General features: G+C 39.0%; 3 protein-coding genes across 8 annotated transcripts; all 3 read left to right on the forward strand.

The window, feature by feature from the left end:
• Positions 1 to 197: 197 nt before the first annotated feature.
• LOC131330448 (F-box protein At4g09920-like) lies at positions 198 to 9,580 on the forward strand. 5 transcript variants are annotated; one of them, XM_058364026.1, is made up of 5 exons: positions 198 to 338; positions 861 to 1,840; positions 2,536 to 2,694; positions 2,772 to 3,030; positions 9,368 to 9,580. In XM_058364026.1, the coding sequence occupies exons 2-4, from the start codon at positions 902 to 904 to the stop codon at positions 3,024 to 3,026; spliced, it is 1,353 nt and encodes a 450-aa protein (XP_058220009.1). In that variant the 5' UTR covers positions 198 to 338; positions 861 to 901; the 3' UTR covers positions 3,027 to 3,030; positions 9,368 to 9,580. The 5 variants fall into 5 exon arrangements, with proteins under 5 accessions (XP_058220009.1, XP_058220008.1, XP_058220013.1 ...); XM_058364025.1 differs by lacking the exon at positions 9,368 to 9,580 and adding an exon at positions 4,355 to 4,554; XM_058364030.1 differs by lacking the exon at positions 9,368 to 9,580 and adding an exon at positions 4,355 to 4,554 and having other exon boundaries at positions 2,614 to 2,694.
• LOC131330450 (FBD-associated F-box protein At4g10400-like) lies at positions 5,467 to 8,437 on the forward strand. Of its 2 annotated transcripts, none has more exons than XM_058364031.1 (4): positions 5,467 to 5,797; positions 6,326 to 7,287; positions 7,945 to 8,103; positions 8,180 to 8,437. In XM_058364031.1, the coding sequence occupies exons 2-4, from the start codon at positions 6,367 to 6,369 to the stop codon at positions 8,432 to 8,434; spliced, it is 1,335 nt and encodes a 444-aa protein (XP_058220014.1). In that variant the 5' UTR covers positions 5,467 to 5,797; positions 6,326 to 6,366; the 3' UTR covers positions 8,435 to 8,437. The 2 variants fall into 2 exon arrangements, with proteins under 2 accessions (XP_058220014.1, XP_058220016.1); XM_058364033.1 differs by having other exon boundaries at positions 5,522 to 5,797; positions 6,346 to 7,287.
• A 3,112-nt stretch (positions 9,581 to 12,692) lies between the features above and the next one.
• LOC131330451 (FBD-associated F-box protein At4g10400-like) lies at positions 12,693 to 17,898 on the forward strand. Its single transcript, XM_058364034.1, has 4 exons — positions 12,693 to 12,930; positions 14,184 to 15,150; positions 17,170 to 17,316; positions 17,393 to 17,898. The coding sequence occupies exons 2-4, from the start codon at positions 14,221 to 14,223 to the stop codon at positions 17,654 to 17,656; spliced, it is 1,341 nt and encodes a 446-aa protein (XP_058220017.1). The 5' UTR covers positions 12,693 to 12,930; positions 14,184 to 14,220; the 3' UTR covers positions 17,657 to 17,898.
• Positions 17,899 to 19,447: the final 1,549 nt, after the last annotated feature.

Here is a 19,447-nt window from a genome sequence, read left to right on the forward strand (position 1 = left end):
TTACCGAAAATGCATGTTCAGCAGTTGTTTACCGAAAGTTGTACATATTTTCGACATGCAGTTACCGAAATATAATCTTGTTTTCAACAGTAATTTACCGAAATGTTATTTATGATTTTCAACAACCATTTACCGAAATGTGATGGGTTACGGGAGAAAATAAAGGGCTGCGAATAGCGGCACCCATTTTTAAACTTACTTCAAAGTGTTCCCTCAGAACAGAAAAGGAGCTCTGCAGCCATCGGCTCAAACCCAAACCCTAACCCTAACACTGGGTAGATGAGACGTTCATTTCTGCATATTTTCATCAACCAACACCAGCTCAGACAATTTCTCAGGTACTGTTACTACTCCAATTCCGATGATTTTTTCTTTTCCTATCCAGTTTTCTCCGTCGTTTGTTGCCCATAGGGCTACAAACGAGCCGAGCAGAGTTTTTAAGTGTTTGAGCTCGGCTCGTTCAAAATTAGTCTGCCTCAAGGATGGCTCGAGACCAATGATCGAGCTCGAGCTCGGACTGTTTAGAATTAAGATGTTCCAGCCCGGTCAATATAATAAATGAGCCCCTACACATGAGACGAGCCACTGCAAACAAGCTGAGCTTTTGTAAACGAGCCCAGTTACAACTAACTGCTCAGCTCGTTTACTAAACAAGCATAAACTTGAGCTCGACTCTTTTACCAAATGAGCTTAAAACTCAAGCTTCACTCATTTACTAACAAGCCAAGCCCTGAGCTACTCGCGAAGAGTTCGATTTGTTTGCAGTGCCCAGAAAACATATGGAAATTAGGGAAAACAACAAAAATTTTGTGGAATCAGTTAGAAATTTAACATTTTAGCTCAAGTTCTTGATTTTTCAGTAGCACATGTTTATCTTGAGGAAGAACATCGGCGAGTTACAATGGATTTGGATTTTGGGAGGAGCTTAGATAGGATCAGCAAGTTACCAGACTCGGTACTGTGTCACATACTTTCGTTTCTTCCGACGAAATATGCAGTGGGGACCAGCATTCTATCAACGAGATGGCAGTACCTTTGGACTTCTGTGGCTATGCTCGACTTCAACGATTCTGAACTCTTTAATAAACGGGATCGTACGAATGGTATTGGAGAAGCTGAAGTCGATTTGAGATTTACGAACTTTGTGAACACAGTGTTGCTTCTTAGTGATGTGTCGTGTTTGGAGAAATTTAACCTTAAGCTTGATTCATTTTGCTATTTTGGCATTGTTAAGGCATGGATCAGCACTGCTATAAAGCGCAATGTTCAAAAGCTAGAGCTTCGATACTCTGAATGGCACAATTTCGATGGACAGATTCCTATTCAGTTGCCTCATATGCTTTTCATTTGCAAAACACTGGTGGATTTAAGGCTGAAAGGAAACATTTCCTTGAAAGTTCCTGCTTCGGTTTGGCTTCCGAGTCTTAAGATTCTTGAAATAAAGGAAGTTATATACGAAAATGGAGATTCAGCTCATAACCTCATCCACGGATGCCCAGCCCTTGAAGATTTGCACATACATAGGTTCTACTTCGATAAGCAAAAGGTGTTGAACATTTCTGTGCCTACATTGAAGCGCCTAGTGTTATTCCGTCAAGGAGATGATGGTCATCTCCTCTCTAGTGATGACGATGGTGAATCGCAACACAAGCTTATAGTCAATACGCCCAAGCTCGAATACCTCGATATCACAGATTGTGATTCGGATGAATTTTCGTTGGAGAACTTATCATCCTTGTTGGATGCACGCATTAATGTTGGGCTTTGCTTTTCAGGACCCGTCAGTTCCTCCAACCTACTTAAGCTTCTTCATGGGATTGCAAATGTTAAGTTTCTTCGGGTAAGATTTTTACTCATCCGTTCTCATGGGAAGAAAATGTTCTGGCAACTGCTTGCAATAACTGATGATTCTGAGGGTAAAACTTGTACTCTACTACTCATCCTTTTGTATTACATTTATAATCTTCGACTAGTTGGATTAATGGATTGTCCGATCCAATGATAACGGAATGCATAGGTTGTTAGAAGGAGTTCTAGTAGACATGTAGATAAAGTATACACGAATTGCCCGATTTCGTCTATGAGGAAGAAAGACAATTAAAAAACCCTCAAATATTGGCAAAACTCTTTCATATCTTTCGTGATGCACCCTACAATATTGGGTAAAAATATAGAACAAATATTGATAAATAATTAAGGAATTTCTTGTTTATGTTTCTAATTTTAGGCATTATCTATGGTGTTTAAGTGTTTTAAGCCTGACCAAGGAATGAAAAGTTTTTGAATTGATAACAAGCATGAAACCCATCTTTTCCTTCGTAAATATGTATCATAGATTATGCACTGGGTAGATGTTTTCCTTAATAACTATGTATCATTGATGATGCACTGAGTAGATGTTTCTTGATGGAGCAAGGAAATAGAGAAGGTTCTAACTTGTAATGCTTCACAATGATTCGAAAGTACTGAGTTCAGGGTTTTTTTTTTTTGGTGTATTCCAAGAATTATGACATTCGTAGCATGTCTCTTGTGCAGTTTTCCTCTACTAATTATGATGATTATGTGCTGCCCACGATGAATCCTCTCCATAATTTGACATATCTAGGGCTTCAGGATGCCATTGATGGCTGGAATGTGGATTTGCTAAATGTGTTTCTTGAGTACTCTCCCAATCTCAAAGTTCTTGTTCTTGAGGTGGGTTCAAAATTAATCACAGGGTTGCAGCCGGATTGTTCTCTTTTTGTTAATTTCTATAATCATTTTGTGAACAGGGAAATAGAATCATGCGTTCATACAGACTTTGGAGCCCACCTCCGCGAGTTCCTAGTTGTTTGTTATTGAATCTCAAGGAAATTGAGTATCTGAACTTTGGTGGAGAGAAACATGAGTTCGAAGTGATAGAGTATTTTCTGGAAAGCGCTGAAGTTCTGAAGAACATGACAATTTCTTGTCAGCATTCAGATAGCTGGCGTCTATTAGCACGATTTCCAAGGGCGTCAAAGATTTGTGAACTTAATCTCCGTTGAAGTTGTATGTCACCATTCTTTAAGTTTCATACCAATGCCAGCTAAAATCTCTGGGTTATCTCATGTAGAATGGAATGCATAACTATTCATTGTTATTAGTGATTCCAGGTTTAATTGGGTAAATTTCACTTACCAGTTTCCTCATCTGGGTTCTTCCAGATAGGTTCTCCCCCTCTTGTTTGAAAATTTTCGCTTATACTTCCCTGCTGCTATTGACAAGTTTCAAAAAACAAATTCGCTCTATTAGCCTTTTACTGAATTGACTTAGTGGGACGTCTGTAAGACCCTTCATCATAGCATGAAATGGCGCTTACACTTACCCCTTGGGGTTAGGCCCTAGTCCCTACCTTGGATTTCTCTAATATTACTTGTGATACTAAACCACCCAGTTTTTTTTTTGGATAAGTTATAAGTTTATTACACATGCCGGGAAAGCAGCGAGAATCAAGATCACTAGGAACCACAAACTTGCAGCAAACATTGGGAGCATTTGCCCCAGATGAAAATGATATTTATACACAACTGAGCACTTTATTTGATATTTGAGCAGTGAAGCCAATGCTGGCTGCTCACAACACCGTTGACAATCCAATATCACCTCACACACTGATGTTCCTGCATATAACTTATCCACATATACAGACAAACATTTACATTGCCTTGTTTTGTATCTCCTCTAGTATCTTCATCCTCCTGAGGCACACTCTCGAGGGAACTTCAGGGAGTTTATATTCTTGCTGGGGTTCTGTTGCTTCTTGTACTGCTTCTGTTGCAGCCTATGTTTGGCTTATCTAGAGCCACGGGAGTTGCCAAGTTGGTGGTTGTTTTGGTCTGGTTGTGTCAAACTAGTCTTGGTGATATTAGAGCTGCAGGATAGATGGTCTTTATGTGTTCTTGTTCTCATTATATATCGATGAAGTTTACTTTCGGTCAAACAATAAGAGCGATATCTTAAAATAGCAAGCACGATACATAATCATATTTTGAAACATGCTCTTCAAGGTTAATTCAACCTTTTGTCACTATTCAATTTTTTGCTATTTCGTCCCTGAAGTATCAGTTGTACCTATTCATCCCTTGGCTACTGAATTTGAGTCTATTTAGTCAAATTGGTTACAATCTGTCAATCTCTGGGACCAAATGAACTAGGTAAGGGACTAAGGGACTTTTCAAACCAAAGCCACATAAACTCATCAATCAACGCCCTACCAAAACCCATGCCCACCCTGAATCAGTTTCCACTTTCCATACACTTGATCCGGCTAGTTGTGACAAGTTACTTATTTAAAGAGCTATCAAGCTGACCGACGTCTTTTGTTTTATTACAGGCAAACGGAAATGCTAGCGCGTGGAGTTATTCTCGGGATGATGTCATTCTGAAAAGAGGCGCCTGATGAGACCAAAGTTGTTGCTATCTTGTACTACTAGTTTATTATTACTGTGACACTAGATTTGTGTAATCTGGGATTGTGTTTGGTAATTTGGCATTGCTAGTTTAGAAACTTTATCTTCGGGTTTCTCTTGGCAAGTGTTGTGTTGGATTACATTGTGCTTCGAAATTGTCTTGCTTTTGGTCTTAGTTGCTGCTTGTTTTGTCTAACTGTTGGGAACAGGTAAGAAAGGCTACTTGTTTAGTTAACTTGGTCTTCTTCTGGAGTATTGCATATCAGTCTCTGGGGTTCATGAGTAGCATAATTCCACTTGTTCTATTTTTTGTACATCATTCTTTCCTGCCCAAATAGAAGCATCGGAAATTTTTGTACGCATTTTTCTCGAACTTTCCTCCATCGATCAGCATTGCACATATCAATTACCAACTCTCATATCACGGTCAGAGGGATTAACAAATCTTAACAATCGCGGTCACCTTCATTTCAAGAAGAAGACCATTGATCTATTTGTGCATGTACCTGTTGTTGCCACACCGGCCATTCCCCTCGTGTTTTTATAGAGTTCTTCGTTTCGACTTCTTTAATTTTCAATTGAAAAACCCAAATCGACAAACCGATTGGACTGAACCGAAACCGAACAATTTTCTCCCTCAAGCAGTTTTGATACTCTCTAACTTTGAAGACGATCTTCAAGGATACCATAAAAAATACCCATACATACAAGGTAAAATACATGAAACTCGCCAATAAAAACAAAGACATAATCAAGTGGCAAGCCTATCCTTTTATCTTGATGAAGTTCTAGTTCATTCATTTATACTAAAAAGATAGTAAAATAGAAGAAAAGAAACACTACAAATTCTTTCTTTTTTTTGGATAAAAAGGTAACACTATGCTCCATTTGGAATTTGTGGAAAGTGGAAGAAAGAAAAGTAAAATGATTAAGAGGGAAAATGGGAGAAAATTTGAGAGCTTAATTTCCCTGTGCATTGAACACTGTTTTTTCATCTTGTCTTCTTTTCCTCTCTCAACCAAACAAAAGGAGAGAAAATTTTCAAACTTTCATTTCCTTTGGCCAAGTTCCAAACAAAATCTACAACTAGCAAATGAGAACCTGTTTTGAAAATGATGAATCTTGCTGGGTTAATTTCGCAAGATATAGAAAATGGGGTGGAAAATTGATATATTAACCTGTACTATGAATCGAAAAACGCGCTATTGTTACATGAACAGATACGAAGTGTTCCCTCGGAACAGAAAAAGAGCACTACAGTCTACAGCCATGGGGTCAAACCCAAACCCTAACCCTAACACTTGGTAGATGAGACGTTCATTTCTGCATATGTTCATCAACCAACACCAGCTCATACGATTTCTCAGGTACTGTTACTACTCCAATTTCGAGGATTCTTTCTTTTCCTTTTCAGTCTTCTCCTCCAAATGGTATCAAATAGTAGGGCTACAAACAAGCATAGCAGAGCTTTGAAATGTTTGAGCTCGGCTCGTTCAAAATTAGTCTACCTCAAGCATGGCTCGAGCCCAAATGATCGAGCTCGAGCTCGGACCGTTTAGAATTAATTCCAGCTCGGTCAATATAATAAATGAGCCCCTACACATGAGACGAGCCGCTACAAACAATCGGAGCTTTTGTAAGCGAGCCAAGTTACAACTAACTTGGGCTCAGCTCGTTTACTAAACGAGCATAAAACTTGAGCTCGACTCTTTTACTAAATGTGCTTAAAACTCAAGCTTCACTCATTTACTAACAAGCCAAGCCTTGAGCTACTTGCGAAGAGCTTGATTCGTTTGCAGTGCCCAGAAAACATGTGAAAATTAGGGAAAACAACAAAATTTATGTGGAATCAGTTAGATATTTTAACATTTTAGTTCAAGTTCTTGGTTTTTCAGTAACACGAGTTTATCTTGAGGAAGAACATTGGCGAGTTACAATGGATTTGGATTTTGGGAGGAGCTTAGATAGGATCAGCAAGTTACCAGACTCAGTACTGTGTCACATACTTTCGTTTCTTCCGACGAAATATGCAGTGGGGACCAGCATTCTGTCAACGAGATGGCAGTACCTTTGGATTTCGGTGGCTACGCTCGACTTCAACAATTCTGAACTCTTCAATAAACGCAATCGTACGGATGGTACTGGAGCAGCTGAAGTCGATTTGAGATTTATGAACTTTGTGAACACAGTGTTGCTTCTAAGTGACGTGTCGTGTTTGGAGAAATTCAACCTTAAGCTCGAGTCATTCTGCTATTTTGGCATTGTGAAGGCATGGATCAGCAATGCTATAAAGCGCAATGTTCAAAAGCTAGAGCTTTGCTACTCTGCAAGGCACAATTTTGATGAACAGATTCCTATTCAGTTGCCTCATATGCTTTTCATTTGCAAAACAATGGTGGATTTAAGGCTAAACGGAAACATTTCCTTGAAAGTTCCTGCTTCGGTTTGGCTTCCGAATCTTAAGATTCTTGAAATAAAGGAAGTTATATACGAAAATAAAGATTCAGCTCATAACCTCATCCATGGATGCCCAGCCCTTGAAGATTTGTACATTTTTATGTCCTATTTCGATAAGCAAAAGGTGTTGAACATTTCTGTGCCCACATTAAAGCGGCTAGTGTTAACCCGTCTAGGAGATGATGGTCATCCCCTCTTTAGTGAACACAAGCTTACAGTTAATACGCCTAAGCTCGAATACCTCGATATCGCAGATGATGTTGCAGTTGAATTTTCGTTGGAGAACTTATCATCCTTGTTGGATGCACGCATTAATGTTGGGCCTTGCTGTTCGGGATCCATCAGTTCCTCCAACCTACTTAAGCTTCTACATGGGATTGCAAATGTTAAGTTTCTTCGGGTAAGATTTCTACTCATCCGTTATTATGGGAAGAAAATGTTCTATTTACTGGTTGCAATAACCGATGATTCTGAGGGTAAAAGTTCTACTCATCCTTTAGTATTCCATTTATAGTCTTCGACTAGTTGGATTAATTGATCGTCCGATTGAAAATGATAGCAGAATGCATAGGTCATTAGAAGGAGTTCTAGTATACATGTGGATAAAGTACACCAACGAATTGCCCGATTTCCTCAATGGGGAAGAAAGACAACTAAAAAATCCCTTAAATATTGGCAGAACTCTTTCAAATCTTTCGGGATCCACCCTACAATATGGGGGGAAATAAAGAAAAAAATATTGATCAATAATTAAGAAATTTCTTATTCATGTTTCTACTTTTAGCCATTATCTATGGTGTTTATGTGTTTTAAGCCTGACCAAGGAATGAATATCTTTTGCATTGATAACAAGCAAGAAACCCGTGTTTTTCTTAGTAACTATGTATCATAGATTACCCACTAGGTAGATGTTTCTTGATGGAGCCAGGAAATAAAGAAGGTTCTAACTGTTAATTCTCCACAATGATTCAGAGGTATTGTGTTCAGTTTTTTTGTGTGTGTGTGTGTGGGTGTGTGTTTCAAGAATTATGACAATCGTAACATGTCTCTTGTGCAGTTTTCCTCCACTAATAGCGACGATTATGTGCTGCCAACTATCAATTCTCTCCATAATTTGACATATCTGGGGCTTCAGAATGTCCCTGATGGCTGGAACAAGGATTTGCTAAATGTGTTTCTTGAGTACTCACCCAATCTTGAAGTTCTTGTTCTTGAGGTGGGTTCAAATTAATCACAGGATTGCAGCCGCATTGTTCTCTATTTGCTAACTTCTATAATCATTTTATGAACAGGGAAATATAGGTGGTCTTTCGGACAGACCTTGGAGCCCACCTCCGCGGGTTCCTAGTTGTTTGTTATTGAATCTCAAGGAAATTAAGTATCTGAAATTTGGTGGAGATAAACATGAGTTTGAAGTGATAGAGTATTTGCTGAAAAGCGCCGAAGTTCTGAAGAACATGACAATTTGTTGTCAGCATTCAGATAGCTGGCGTCTATTAGCACGATTTCCAAGGGCATCCAAGATTTGTGAACTTAATCTCCGTTGAAGTTGTATGTCATCATTCCTTTAAATTTCGTACTAATGCCAGCTAAAACCTCTAGGTTATCTCATGAATGCATAACTATTTCATTGTTATAAATAATTCCAGGTTTAATTGGGTAAATTTCACTTGCCAGTTTATTCATCGGGGTTCTTGCAGATAGGTTTTTCCCCTCTTGTTTGTAAATTGTCGCTTATACTTTCCTGCTGCTATTGACAAGTTTCAAAAAACAAATTACGCTAGCCTTTTACTGAGTTACCTTAGTGGGAAGTCTGTAATACCCTTCATCATTCCATGGAATGGCACTTACACTTTACCTCTTGGGGTTAGTCCCTGCTGCCATTGACAAGTTTCAAAAAACAAATTACGCTATAATAGCCTTTTACTGAGTTGACTTAGTGGGAAGTCTGTAATACCCTTCATCATACCATGGAATGGCGCTTACACTTTACCCCTTGGGGTTAGTCCATAATCCCTACCTTGGATCCCCCTAATATTACTTGTTATACAGTTATACTAAACCACCCTGTGGTTTTTTTTTTTGATAAGTTGTAAGTTTATTACACATGCCGGGAAAGCAGCGAGTATCGAGATCACTAGGAACCACATACTTGAAGCAAACATTGGAAGCATTTGCCTCAGTTGAAAATGATTTGTATTCACAAAACTGAGAACTTTATGTGATATTTAGTCAAATTGTTTACAGTCTGTCAATCTCTCGGACCAAGTGAACTAGCCAGCGTCTGCATGCCTTTAGCCCACTTCAATCAAGGGGATAAGGAACTTATCAACCCAAAGCCACATAAACTCATCAATCAAAGCCCTACCCAACCCCATGCCCACCCTGGATCAATTTCCATACACTTGATCTGGCTAGTTGTGATAGGTTACTTATTTAATAAGATATCAAGCTGACCAACGTCTTTTGTTTTATTACAGATAAATGGAAATGCTAGCGCATGGAGTTATTCTTGGGATGATGTGCTGGCACTATGTGTCATTTTGAAAAGAGTCACCTGATGAGACCTTAGTTGTTGCTATCTCGTACTCTACTAGTTTATTTTTACAATGACACTAGATTTGTGTAATCTGGGATGTGTTTGGTAGTTTGGTATTGCTGGTTTAGAAACTTCATCTTCCGGTTTCTCTTGGCAAGTATTGTGTGTTGGATATTTGTGATGTCTGCTTGTGTTACATTGTGCTTCGAAATTGTCTTGCTTTTCGCCTTAGCTTCTTGTTGTTTTGTAGTATAACTGTTGGGAACAGGTAAGAAAGGCAACTTGTTTAGTTAACTTGGTCCTCTTCTGGAGTATTGCATATCAGTCTCTGAGGTTCATGAATAGCATAATTCCACTTGTTCTATTTCATGTACATCATTCTTTCCTGCCCAAATAGAAGCATCGAAAATTTCTGTAAGAATTTTGTTTGGTTGTTCAAAAAGTCTACAAACACAACTGTGTCCGGAGCCGTTCTATACATGTGGATCCATGTGCATCGAACGGTTCCAGACGCAATTGTGTTCAGAATTGTGTTTTAAAATTGTGTTAGTAGCATTGCTCCTGTTTTTAAATGGTCGTCCTTCCGGCAGCACAGGGACTTTAATCCTTATATTAGGCCCAATTCTCCCACAGTGAGAATCTTGTTTTTGTAGGAGTGGGATTTGAATCTTGGTATCATGACCGACGAAGAAGCACTGCATTGATCTGGCAAAACCTGTTTTGGAATTAATACACTCAAATACCGGTGTGTACGTTATCCAATCCTTAAATTGCCCTAGTTTTATAACATTTTGCATTAGAAATTCATAACATTGTTATTGAAAATTCACTACATTTGCTTAAAAATTTAGAACATCTCTTGAAAATTCATTACATCATGACATAAAGTAATAGTAACATACGACAACTATGAATTCAAGGTTAATGTTATGAATTTCGATAAGAAATAGAATAGTTATGAATTCAAGACTAATGTTATGAATCATAGCAGTTATTAGGAGTTTAATGTGATTAGGGAGTGCATAGCGGACACACCCTAAGTTGACATTAATTTTTGTACAGATTGGCCTCGTTTGATTCGCGAATTAGGTGTCTTGTTTGATTCGCGATGTAGGTGTCTTGGAGAGGATAAAACGTGTTCAATCCCACGTTCTCCCATGTTTGGTTCCAGAAAAGGCTGTTGAGATTATTACTTTAGGATTAACTTTATCCCTTTACGTGGGCTACTATATAATCTCGGAGGAAGTAGGATTGAACGGGATTAGGAAGATCGTGAAACTCATTTTAACAAGCTATGAAAATTATAAAAATACCCTCAAATGTTCTTTAACTCCTACTAAGAGTACCTCCACTCATTACTCAAATCTTGACTCAAACTCAAATTTGAGCAAAAATTACCCAAAACCCTCCTCCACTTCTTACCCAAACCTATAGTACCAAATTAGACTCAAATTTGGTTAAACTTTAAACCCTTACTCAAATTTTTGAAAGCAAATTTTGCACCTTTAAATTTACAATATTGCCATTAATGAAGTTTTTACTCAAATTTATGCATATTTGTGCTTGAGTTTAAGTGTCCATTGGAACACATAATACCAAATCAAGTTTATACCCAAATTTGAGAAAAATCTGAGTAAGAAGTGGAGATGCTAGTTTTCACTTTTCGCAAGTGGTTTTTTTTTCATCACCACCTGAGAGCATCCTCCATTCTAATAAACAAATGGGTATGAATAAACAAATTTAACAATAATGTTCAAAAAAAGGTCTTGATAATGTCACGACTATATTTTCTAGAGCCACGACAATTTATGTTGACTGACTACTGTACCCCACATTCTTCTTCACCCTTCGATTACCCTTTGTTTCACTACAAAACCCACTTTGCCGTTTCACTCTCCTCTCTCTCCACTGCAATTGAGGAGGCGGCAGATCTAAAGTCACCAATCTCTCTATGCTTTTGCAAATCTCACCCTGACCCAACCTCTTCTTCCCGAACAAGATCGACCAAATTGTTCACAACACGCCTCCGTCCGCCCATGACATCGACAGAGTAAACTTCGAGTGGAGCAACACCCTTTTATTATTCTCTCAATTTTTATCTTGTCTGAATGTGTGGGGGGAGAGAAGTAAAAATTGCAAATTTTCTACCTCGTCATCTTCATCTTATTGTCTTTAGGAGTGAAGAAATATTATTTTCTGGGTAAGGAAATCCATAAACCAACGCAATTACTGTTTGCAGTGGTTTATTGTCTGGATTTGTAAAAAAAATTGCAGATACGGAATGATTATCTGGATGGGTTACGATGGAGGGATGCAATCCAAGAGCAACGAAGGCTGATTTCTAGAGAGAGAGAATAACGGAGATAAGTGAGAGGAGTGGGTCCTGTGGTTGCAGAAAAGGGAGGAGGGAAGAACTCATAAGGGTTAGCATATGATTTGGAGTGGTGAGTGGAGTGATGTTGTCTGATGCTGATGATTAGTGAAGCCAAGGGAACGAGCCAACGGAGAGGTGGACCAACGGAGGGGTGGGCACTGTGTCATGAGAGAAAGAGAGAGAGAGAGAGAGAGAGAGAGGAGCATTGAATTGTCTGGCAAAGACTTTGGCTGATGATTAGTGAAGCCAAGGGAACGAGCCAACGGAGAGGTGGACCAACGGAGGGTTGGGCACTGTGTCACGAGAGAGAGAGAGAGAGGAGCATTGAATTGTCTGGCAAAGACTTTGACTAATGTGGGCTCAATAGTCAATTACACAAAAATTGTCGTGGTGTCGTGGCATTAGCGCCACCACCCCATATTGTAATAAGCACACCCCATATTGTAATAAACAAAATTATAAGTCTTTTAGTAAATAATCAAATTTCACTCATTTCATAATCAAACTTAACAATTTTTATTAATAACCAAAACTCAATAACCAAATTCAAAACTCTATAACTTAAAAACACCCTACATTGGAATCGTCTAATTTGGATTTGTCGGGTATGTGATTGAAACTCGTTTATAATTGGACAAATATGCATTGTGTATTGTTGGGTTTTTTTGGTTAGGGTGATTGGAACTCGTTTGCTATTGAAAAAATATGCATTGTGTATTGTTGGATTTTTTTGGTTAAGGTGATTCAAATTCGTTTGCGATTGGACAAATATGCATTGCATATTTATTTTTAAAAATTAAACTAAATGAATAATTAAATATTCACGTGACGTGACACATTTTGGTTGGTTATGGGTCTTAATTATTAGCATTGGTGATGGTCTGAGTGGACGTAGTTATCCTTCTTGGGATCTTTACGTCGATAGAGTCACGCCCTAACCCTAGAACCCAGTCGCCTTGATTTGACAGGTACTCGTTTTAATACAGTACTTGTTTTTTTCAGTTTTTCCCCATCCGTTTGGTTGCTAAGAGAGCCCCATTATGGACTTGGGAAAGTCGTCGAAGACGTAATCGAACGAATCATCATCGTCTGGAATTGGTTTGGTTGACGCCAGTTGATTTCATTCTCAGGTACTCGTTCTACTCCGTTTTTATTTGTAGTTTTCAGTTTTGCATTCCGTTTGGTTGCTCTGAAACTCCTGAAGGGGGTCGCCTTAGTGCGCTAATGCTCTACGGGTTATAGGGAGCCTAATTATGCTCAGCCGAAATTTCGTCTCTTGGTCAGACAATTTTAGTTATACAAAAATTGGTCAGACAATCTATTTCTTTTCATTAGACGGTAGGGGTGGCAAGGCCAGCTTACGTGCACCTCGACTAATTCTCTTCTCGACTAACATACGAGAATAGAAGTATTTTTTGGTGTGCACAACTTTTGAAGCTCCATCTGCTTTTTGGGGGTTTCCGGCAGTGGTAGCAGTGATGCTGTTGTTGGGGTTTTCCGGTAGCAGCTCTGGCCTGTTTGTTCTCCGGCGTTGTTTCCTTGTTCTGGGCCGTCCGTGAAGCAGTATTTGGTCTCCGGCACGGGATTAGAGATTTCTTCTTTTGCTTGTGATCTGTTTGTTGTTTGATTACATCCGTTTTTTTTTTTATTGATTACTGGTTTGTACTGGGATTTTATTTGATTTCTCTCTGCCTAGTCCCGGATGGGATTCTCATATCGGCACCTAGTGTTGATTTGCTTTTGCAGGGTGTTCTGTAATCCCCGGAGTAGGTAGTTTGGTGCAATCCAGTATTTTTGCGATGTAATCTCTGCCTTCGGGCTTGAAATGAATTGACTGATTCAAAAAAAAAAAAAAAACTTTTGAAGCTCCATCACAAAAGTAATTTCCACAATTGTCCCTCCAAACATCAAAATTTTTACGGCTACTTTTTATGGTCCATTAAATAACTTCTGTAGGCAAAACAGTAATCGATTAAAAATCACCTTATCAAAACTACCACTTCATTATCCACAAACATGCTACAAATGTGCAACCATACAGTGTTTGCCTTCCCTCTAATATTAGTTGTACAAAAATGGATGGTCAGCATATTCAATAAATGTACTCTAAGATCAATTGCTTTGTCATGTAAATATCAATGTCAAATCTACTTGACCTATACAAATTGAACGTTTTAGATCACTATGACAAATTTTCAGTTGAGTGCACCGAGGCGCCCTATAGCCCTTAGTGCTTCAATGCACCACGGGGTCTATCCACGAATCATACTGTTTTTTTCAAATTAGTTTGATAAATGTGTTATAACGATTTTTATTTTTATTTTATTTCACTGTTCTGGAGATAATTAGATAATTTGTCTGATTGAGATTTTGGTTTCCATAGGTAATCTCTTGAAAGAGCATCGGTGAAATAAATCAGAATGGATTCACAAATTCGGAGGGGCTTAGAAGATAGGATTAGCAAGTTACCAGATGCCATACTGTGTCACATACTTTCGTTCATGCCGACAAAATATGCGGTGTTAACTAGCGTCCTGTCAAAAAGATGGCAGTACCTTTGGACTTGTGTAAATACCCTTGATTTGGACAATTCTCTACTTTTTCACGAACCCGATGATGGCAGCTCAGCCGAACTTGAATTATTAAGCTTTACGGAATTCGTGAATATGGTATTGTCTTGGTCGGAAGTGTTGTGTTTGAAAAGATTCTGTCTTAGGCTCGAGTCATTCTGTGTTCTGGACCATGTCGACTCGTGGATCTGTGCTGTAACTAAGCGCAATGTTCAAAAGGTGGAGCTCCACTATGGTGAATACTACAAACGGTTTCCTGTCGTGCTGCCTCAGGCGATTTTCACTAGCAAGACACTGATGGATCTTACGCTAGATGGCCCGATTTTGCTGGTAGTCGACGCTTCAGTTTGGCTTCCTAGTCTTAAGACTCTTAACCTGGTGGACCTTCTATATGAAAATAACGACTCACTTCAAAAGCTTTTCTCTAAATGCCCAATTCTCGAAGAATTGTGTATCTCCAGGTGTCGTTCGGTTACTGGAGGGGAGTTGAATGTTTCTGTTTCCACATTGAGACGCCTGACCATAACCCGTTTCGGAGATGGGATTCACGACCATTTAACCAAGCTTGTAGTTAATGCTCCAAAACTAGAACACATTCATCTTTCAGATTATGTGACGCGGGAGTTCTTGTTGGAAAACCTACCATCCCTGTTGAGGGCATGTCTTGTTATTGGAGGGGACTGCTCAAGGCCTCTCATACCAATGCCTAACAGATTGACCATCTATGATGGCTGCATATCTATGCTTCTCACGGGGATTGTGAATGTTAAGTCTCTCGACGTAAGTTGTTTCTGCGTATATGGTTTTATTGGAATAATATGTTGAAGTAAATATATAGGTATATTATTATGATTTTTGTACTTTCTTACACCATGCTTAATGCCTCGTCTTTTCTATGACTAGTTTTAAGCCTGAGCTCTGTGAGCATGAATGTTGCATTGAGTTTATGACCAGTAATCAGGAGCACAGATACGAAAAGAAGGGTACTGTCCGACACTGACACTTGTCAAACACTCTGGGATACGAATAAGAACATAATTCTGAGTCCTGAGGTGTTTCCGAAACTTGTTTGTAACTTATTGAACACTTCTTAAGAGTCTATGACTGAAAACCTGGGATGTAATCGACACTTCTTAACTTGCTGACGTGTTACAGAATTATCAAAATTTTGAAACAAGACATCAATATGTCAATATCTGAACAACATGTTAGACATATTAGAAGTTCACTCAAAATTTGTAGAGAAATGAATAAAATATTAGGAAGAGGAGTTAGCATTTCCTACCCATGCCCGTGCCCTTCTTTTGAAAGATTTCTCAAGTCCCTTGTCCTGTTGTCCATCAAGATTCTTCGTAAGTTCTTGTACCTTCTTTTTGGGTAAATTAGCCACTTTTATAGAGCAAACAAACAGAGTATACAATACAGACTCTGAAATGGTGTTCAACAAGAAACTCCTTAGTAAGAAAACCAACAAGAACTTAGAACAGCAGCAAAATAACAGGATACAAACGAAGAAAACAGAACAGCAAAACAAACTTTGATCTGATAATCCTAGAACTTAAACCCCATACATCAACCAACGATCAGTTCTCATCAGTACGTTTGAGGCCTCTCCATGAGCATAGGCATGCTCTCACTTCTGCAATGATGTGAGAACCCAGGAAAGGAGCAGGGAGAGTTTTGCCTTGGAATAATCTGCTATTCCTTTCACGCAAAATCCAGTAGATCGTAGCTGCCAACGAGAGCCTGTAAACTCTGCAACAGATGGAGTATGGACTATGGAGGCTCCATTCATCCAAGAACAAACCCAGTCAATTTCACCTGACAACCCCAAAGCAGATCTTCCAGTATGATTCTTAGAAAGGATCAACTGCCAGACCTCAGAATAAGGGCGCAAAAAAGAGTTGTTCATGAGACTCCATACCATTTAGGCATAAAAGACAACCTGCATCAGTCCCCAACCCCCAGCTACGCAATCTGTCCTCAGTAGAAAGTCTGCCCATAAAAGCAATTTATTGAAAGCCCAGCGAGGAACATGGTGAGGAAACCAAACACTTTTTGCCCATGGAACAATGGGATAGGAAACCCTCAGGGCCTGCCAAGCAGATTTGGCAGAAAACTTTCCATCCCTAGTTAGGGTCCATCTAACAGAATCAGGAATTGTAATGTTAGGAATCAAAGTAGAGGGGGTATGAGCTACAATCTCCCTTGTAACCACACTCCTTGGCCTAGACCACTTCCAGGAACCTTAATGAATAATAGTAGACACCTTAGCGAGTAATGATCTGCCCCATGTTGACTACCACCACATCACAAAAATTTTGGTATAGAGGCCCCAATGTATGCCGATTATTGATCCAAAGAAAAGTAGAGGAACCATCACCAATGGTATATTTGATCCATGGTTGAACTAAGTCCCTGGGGTGAAAGATCTTGTACCTTATTTATTAATAAATGTGATGTAAGATTATTTTGATAGATACATAGCTATATATAGGAAATTAGGAATATATTAAAGATAAGGTTTCCCCAACGGTTCCATGTATTGCTTCTTAAAGAAAGAGCGCATCTGTGTGTTTGTGTCGAATCCATGTCATGTGTCCGCTTCCATGCTTCTCAGATAGTAATTAATATGGATTATCGATGATATGCTGACTCGCTGAGTGATATGTTCATGTACGGTCACATAAAAAGGTTTGTTATTGTACTCAATGAGGGTAAGGAAAATTATTGGGTTGCGTTTTGTACTTTGCTGTAACATCCAATGCTCATAACATGGGTATTTTGTCTCTGGTGCAGTTTTTCAGTGAGCTAAGTGATTATCACCTGCCTACTTTCCCTAATATGACCCATCTGAGGCTTGGTGGCAGAAATGGCGGCTGGAATTTGAAATTGCTAAATGAGTTTCTCGAGTGCGCACCTAATCTCCAAGTTCTTACTCTTGAGGTATGTTGAGATTAGTCATAGGGTTTCAGCTTCTGCTATTCTTTATTTTTAGCTTCTGAATTCTTTTGCGCAGCAGGAAAATAGAGTCCCTGGTTCAGCCAAATGTTGGACTCCACCTACACGAGTGCCGTGTTGTTTGTTATCGCATCTGGAGGAAATTAGGATCCTGAAATTTGATGGGGACGGATATGATCTTGTAGTTATAGTATACTTGCTAGAAAGTGCTCAAGTTCTGAAGAAGTTGACAATTGATTGTCAAAACTCAACTAGGTTCTTTCGTGATAGAATAGCAGAATTTCCAAGGGGCTCAAAGACATGTCAACTTAGTTTCCTAGTATAAATTGGTCAATGGTTCTCCTGCTGTTGTAGCTATGTTTTCCAATTTATCCTCTTCTTCCAAGGGCTTCCGTATGTATCCATCTCTATGGTTTATGTACTATGTGTATAGGTATGTTGTTGTGCAGTTTACTTGTTTGCTTTAGACATACTGTAATTAATTTCAATATTGCGTTGCCATTATGTTCCACGATACTACTCTTTTTCAATTGGTATTCTGTAATGAGAAAGTTTGAAAGTTTTTCATTTGTGCCAAGGTTTTGGCTCACACTACCATCTGGAATGAAATGCTTGAACGGTGATCTCTAGATTAGCTGGTTGCATATATTCCTAGATTATTACCACAAGAAAGGGTGGGAGGGGGTGGCTGACGTAGAACCCCCCTTGAGTGTGACCACCTCTTGCGTGCAACCACATAGGGGTTCTCACCGGCTGCTCTTGAGAGGTATCCACAGTTGTCCGTCACTACAAGCCCACCAACACGTGAGTTGAACAAATGGTGCCCTCTACACAGTGAACCACGAGGACTATTACTTGTCGACTGCATGGGACGTGAGTTGAACAAATAGTGCCCCTCTGAAACAATATTTGGTTCATGAGTACTACTACAAACGGATTTGAACTCGCGGTTGCATGGGAGGGAGAAAATTTCACCTTGCACCTTTGCCAACTCTAGGGGTTGACAAATACCTCAGGCCGGTGACAAGCAGATGAAGTTTTAGCTGGCATTGACAGATTGAACACAAATCCCTAGGAAAGAAGCCTGGGTAAGAGTATCTCCAATCCATACTCCATTTCTCCATTTTGGAGGAAAAACATTCTCCAACCCATCCTTTAAAACCCTCTCCCATTTGGGAGGATGAAGGAAAAAATAGAGGATCTCCTCTAAATATGTGTTGGAGTTGAGAAATAGAGTGTTGGGTTGGAGTTGAAATAAATAGTACAATCCTTTAAATCTACTTTTCAAATAAAATAGATTAATTTGATCCTTTCAAATAGAGATTTAGAGGGTGTTGGATTGGAGATGCTCTAAGAGCATCTCCAAGAGCATCTCCAATCCATTTCTATTTCTCCAAAATAGAAGATGGATGTGATACATTGAGGGGAGATTTTGAAATTTATTTCTTTTTTTCTTCACTTTTTGTACTTTTTGGAAGAATCTTTAAGGGATCCACCGTCCTTTTTAGAGTTTGGTCCTCCAAAAGTAAATTTGGTCCTCTAAAAATGGAGGACCAAAAGCAAATTTGGAGTATAAAATTTCTCCAAAACTTTAAAAAGGACGATGGGTCCTTCAAAAATTCTCCCAAAAAGTACAAAAAGTGAAGAAAAAAGGAAATAAATTACAAAATCTCTCCTCAATGTGTCACATTCATTCTCTATTTTGGAGGAATGGAGATGGATTGGAGATGCTCTTAGTAGCCCAGGCTTCCTTATTCGATTCCTGTCCCATAATCCTGGCACGGATAGGGAAGAATAGCTGCAGTTAGCAGAAAAGAAAACCATGAGACTCGTCAACAATGCGGAAATGTACGCAGATAGAGAGGGCTGAGTGTTTGGATTAATTCTATTTTGACTCGTCAATAATGTGGAAATGTACGCAGATAGAGAGAACTGAGTGTTTGGATTAATTCTATTTTGATGTTTGGAAATATCCTAAAGTCAAACATTTTCTTTTTATATTGACCGAGCCAGGAATCCAAAATTTTCATGAGGGTGGGAGGGATCAGATTCCTCTTATATTTTTCTCCAGAATTGGGAGATCAGTAATCTCATTCTCATTCCCCCTAAAATAACT

This window comes from Rhododendron vialii, chromosome 6a, assembly GCF_030253575.1.
Source record: "Rhododendron vialii isolate Sample 1 chromosome 6a, ASM3025357v1".
In the NCBI taxonomy this organism is placed as follows: Eukaryota; Viridiplantae; Streptophyta; class Magnoliopsida; order Ericales; family Ericaceae; genus Rhododendron; species Rhododendron vialii.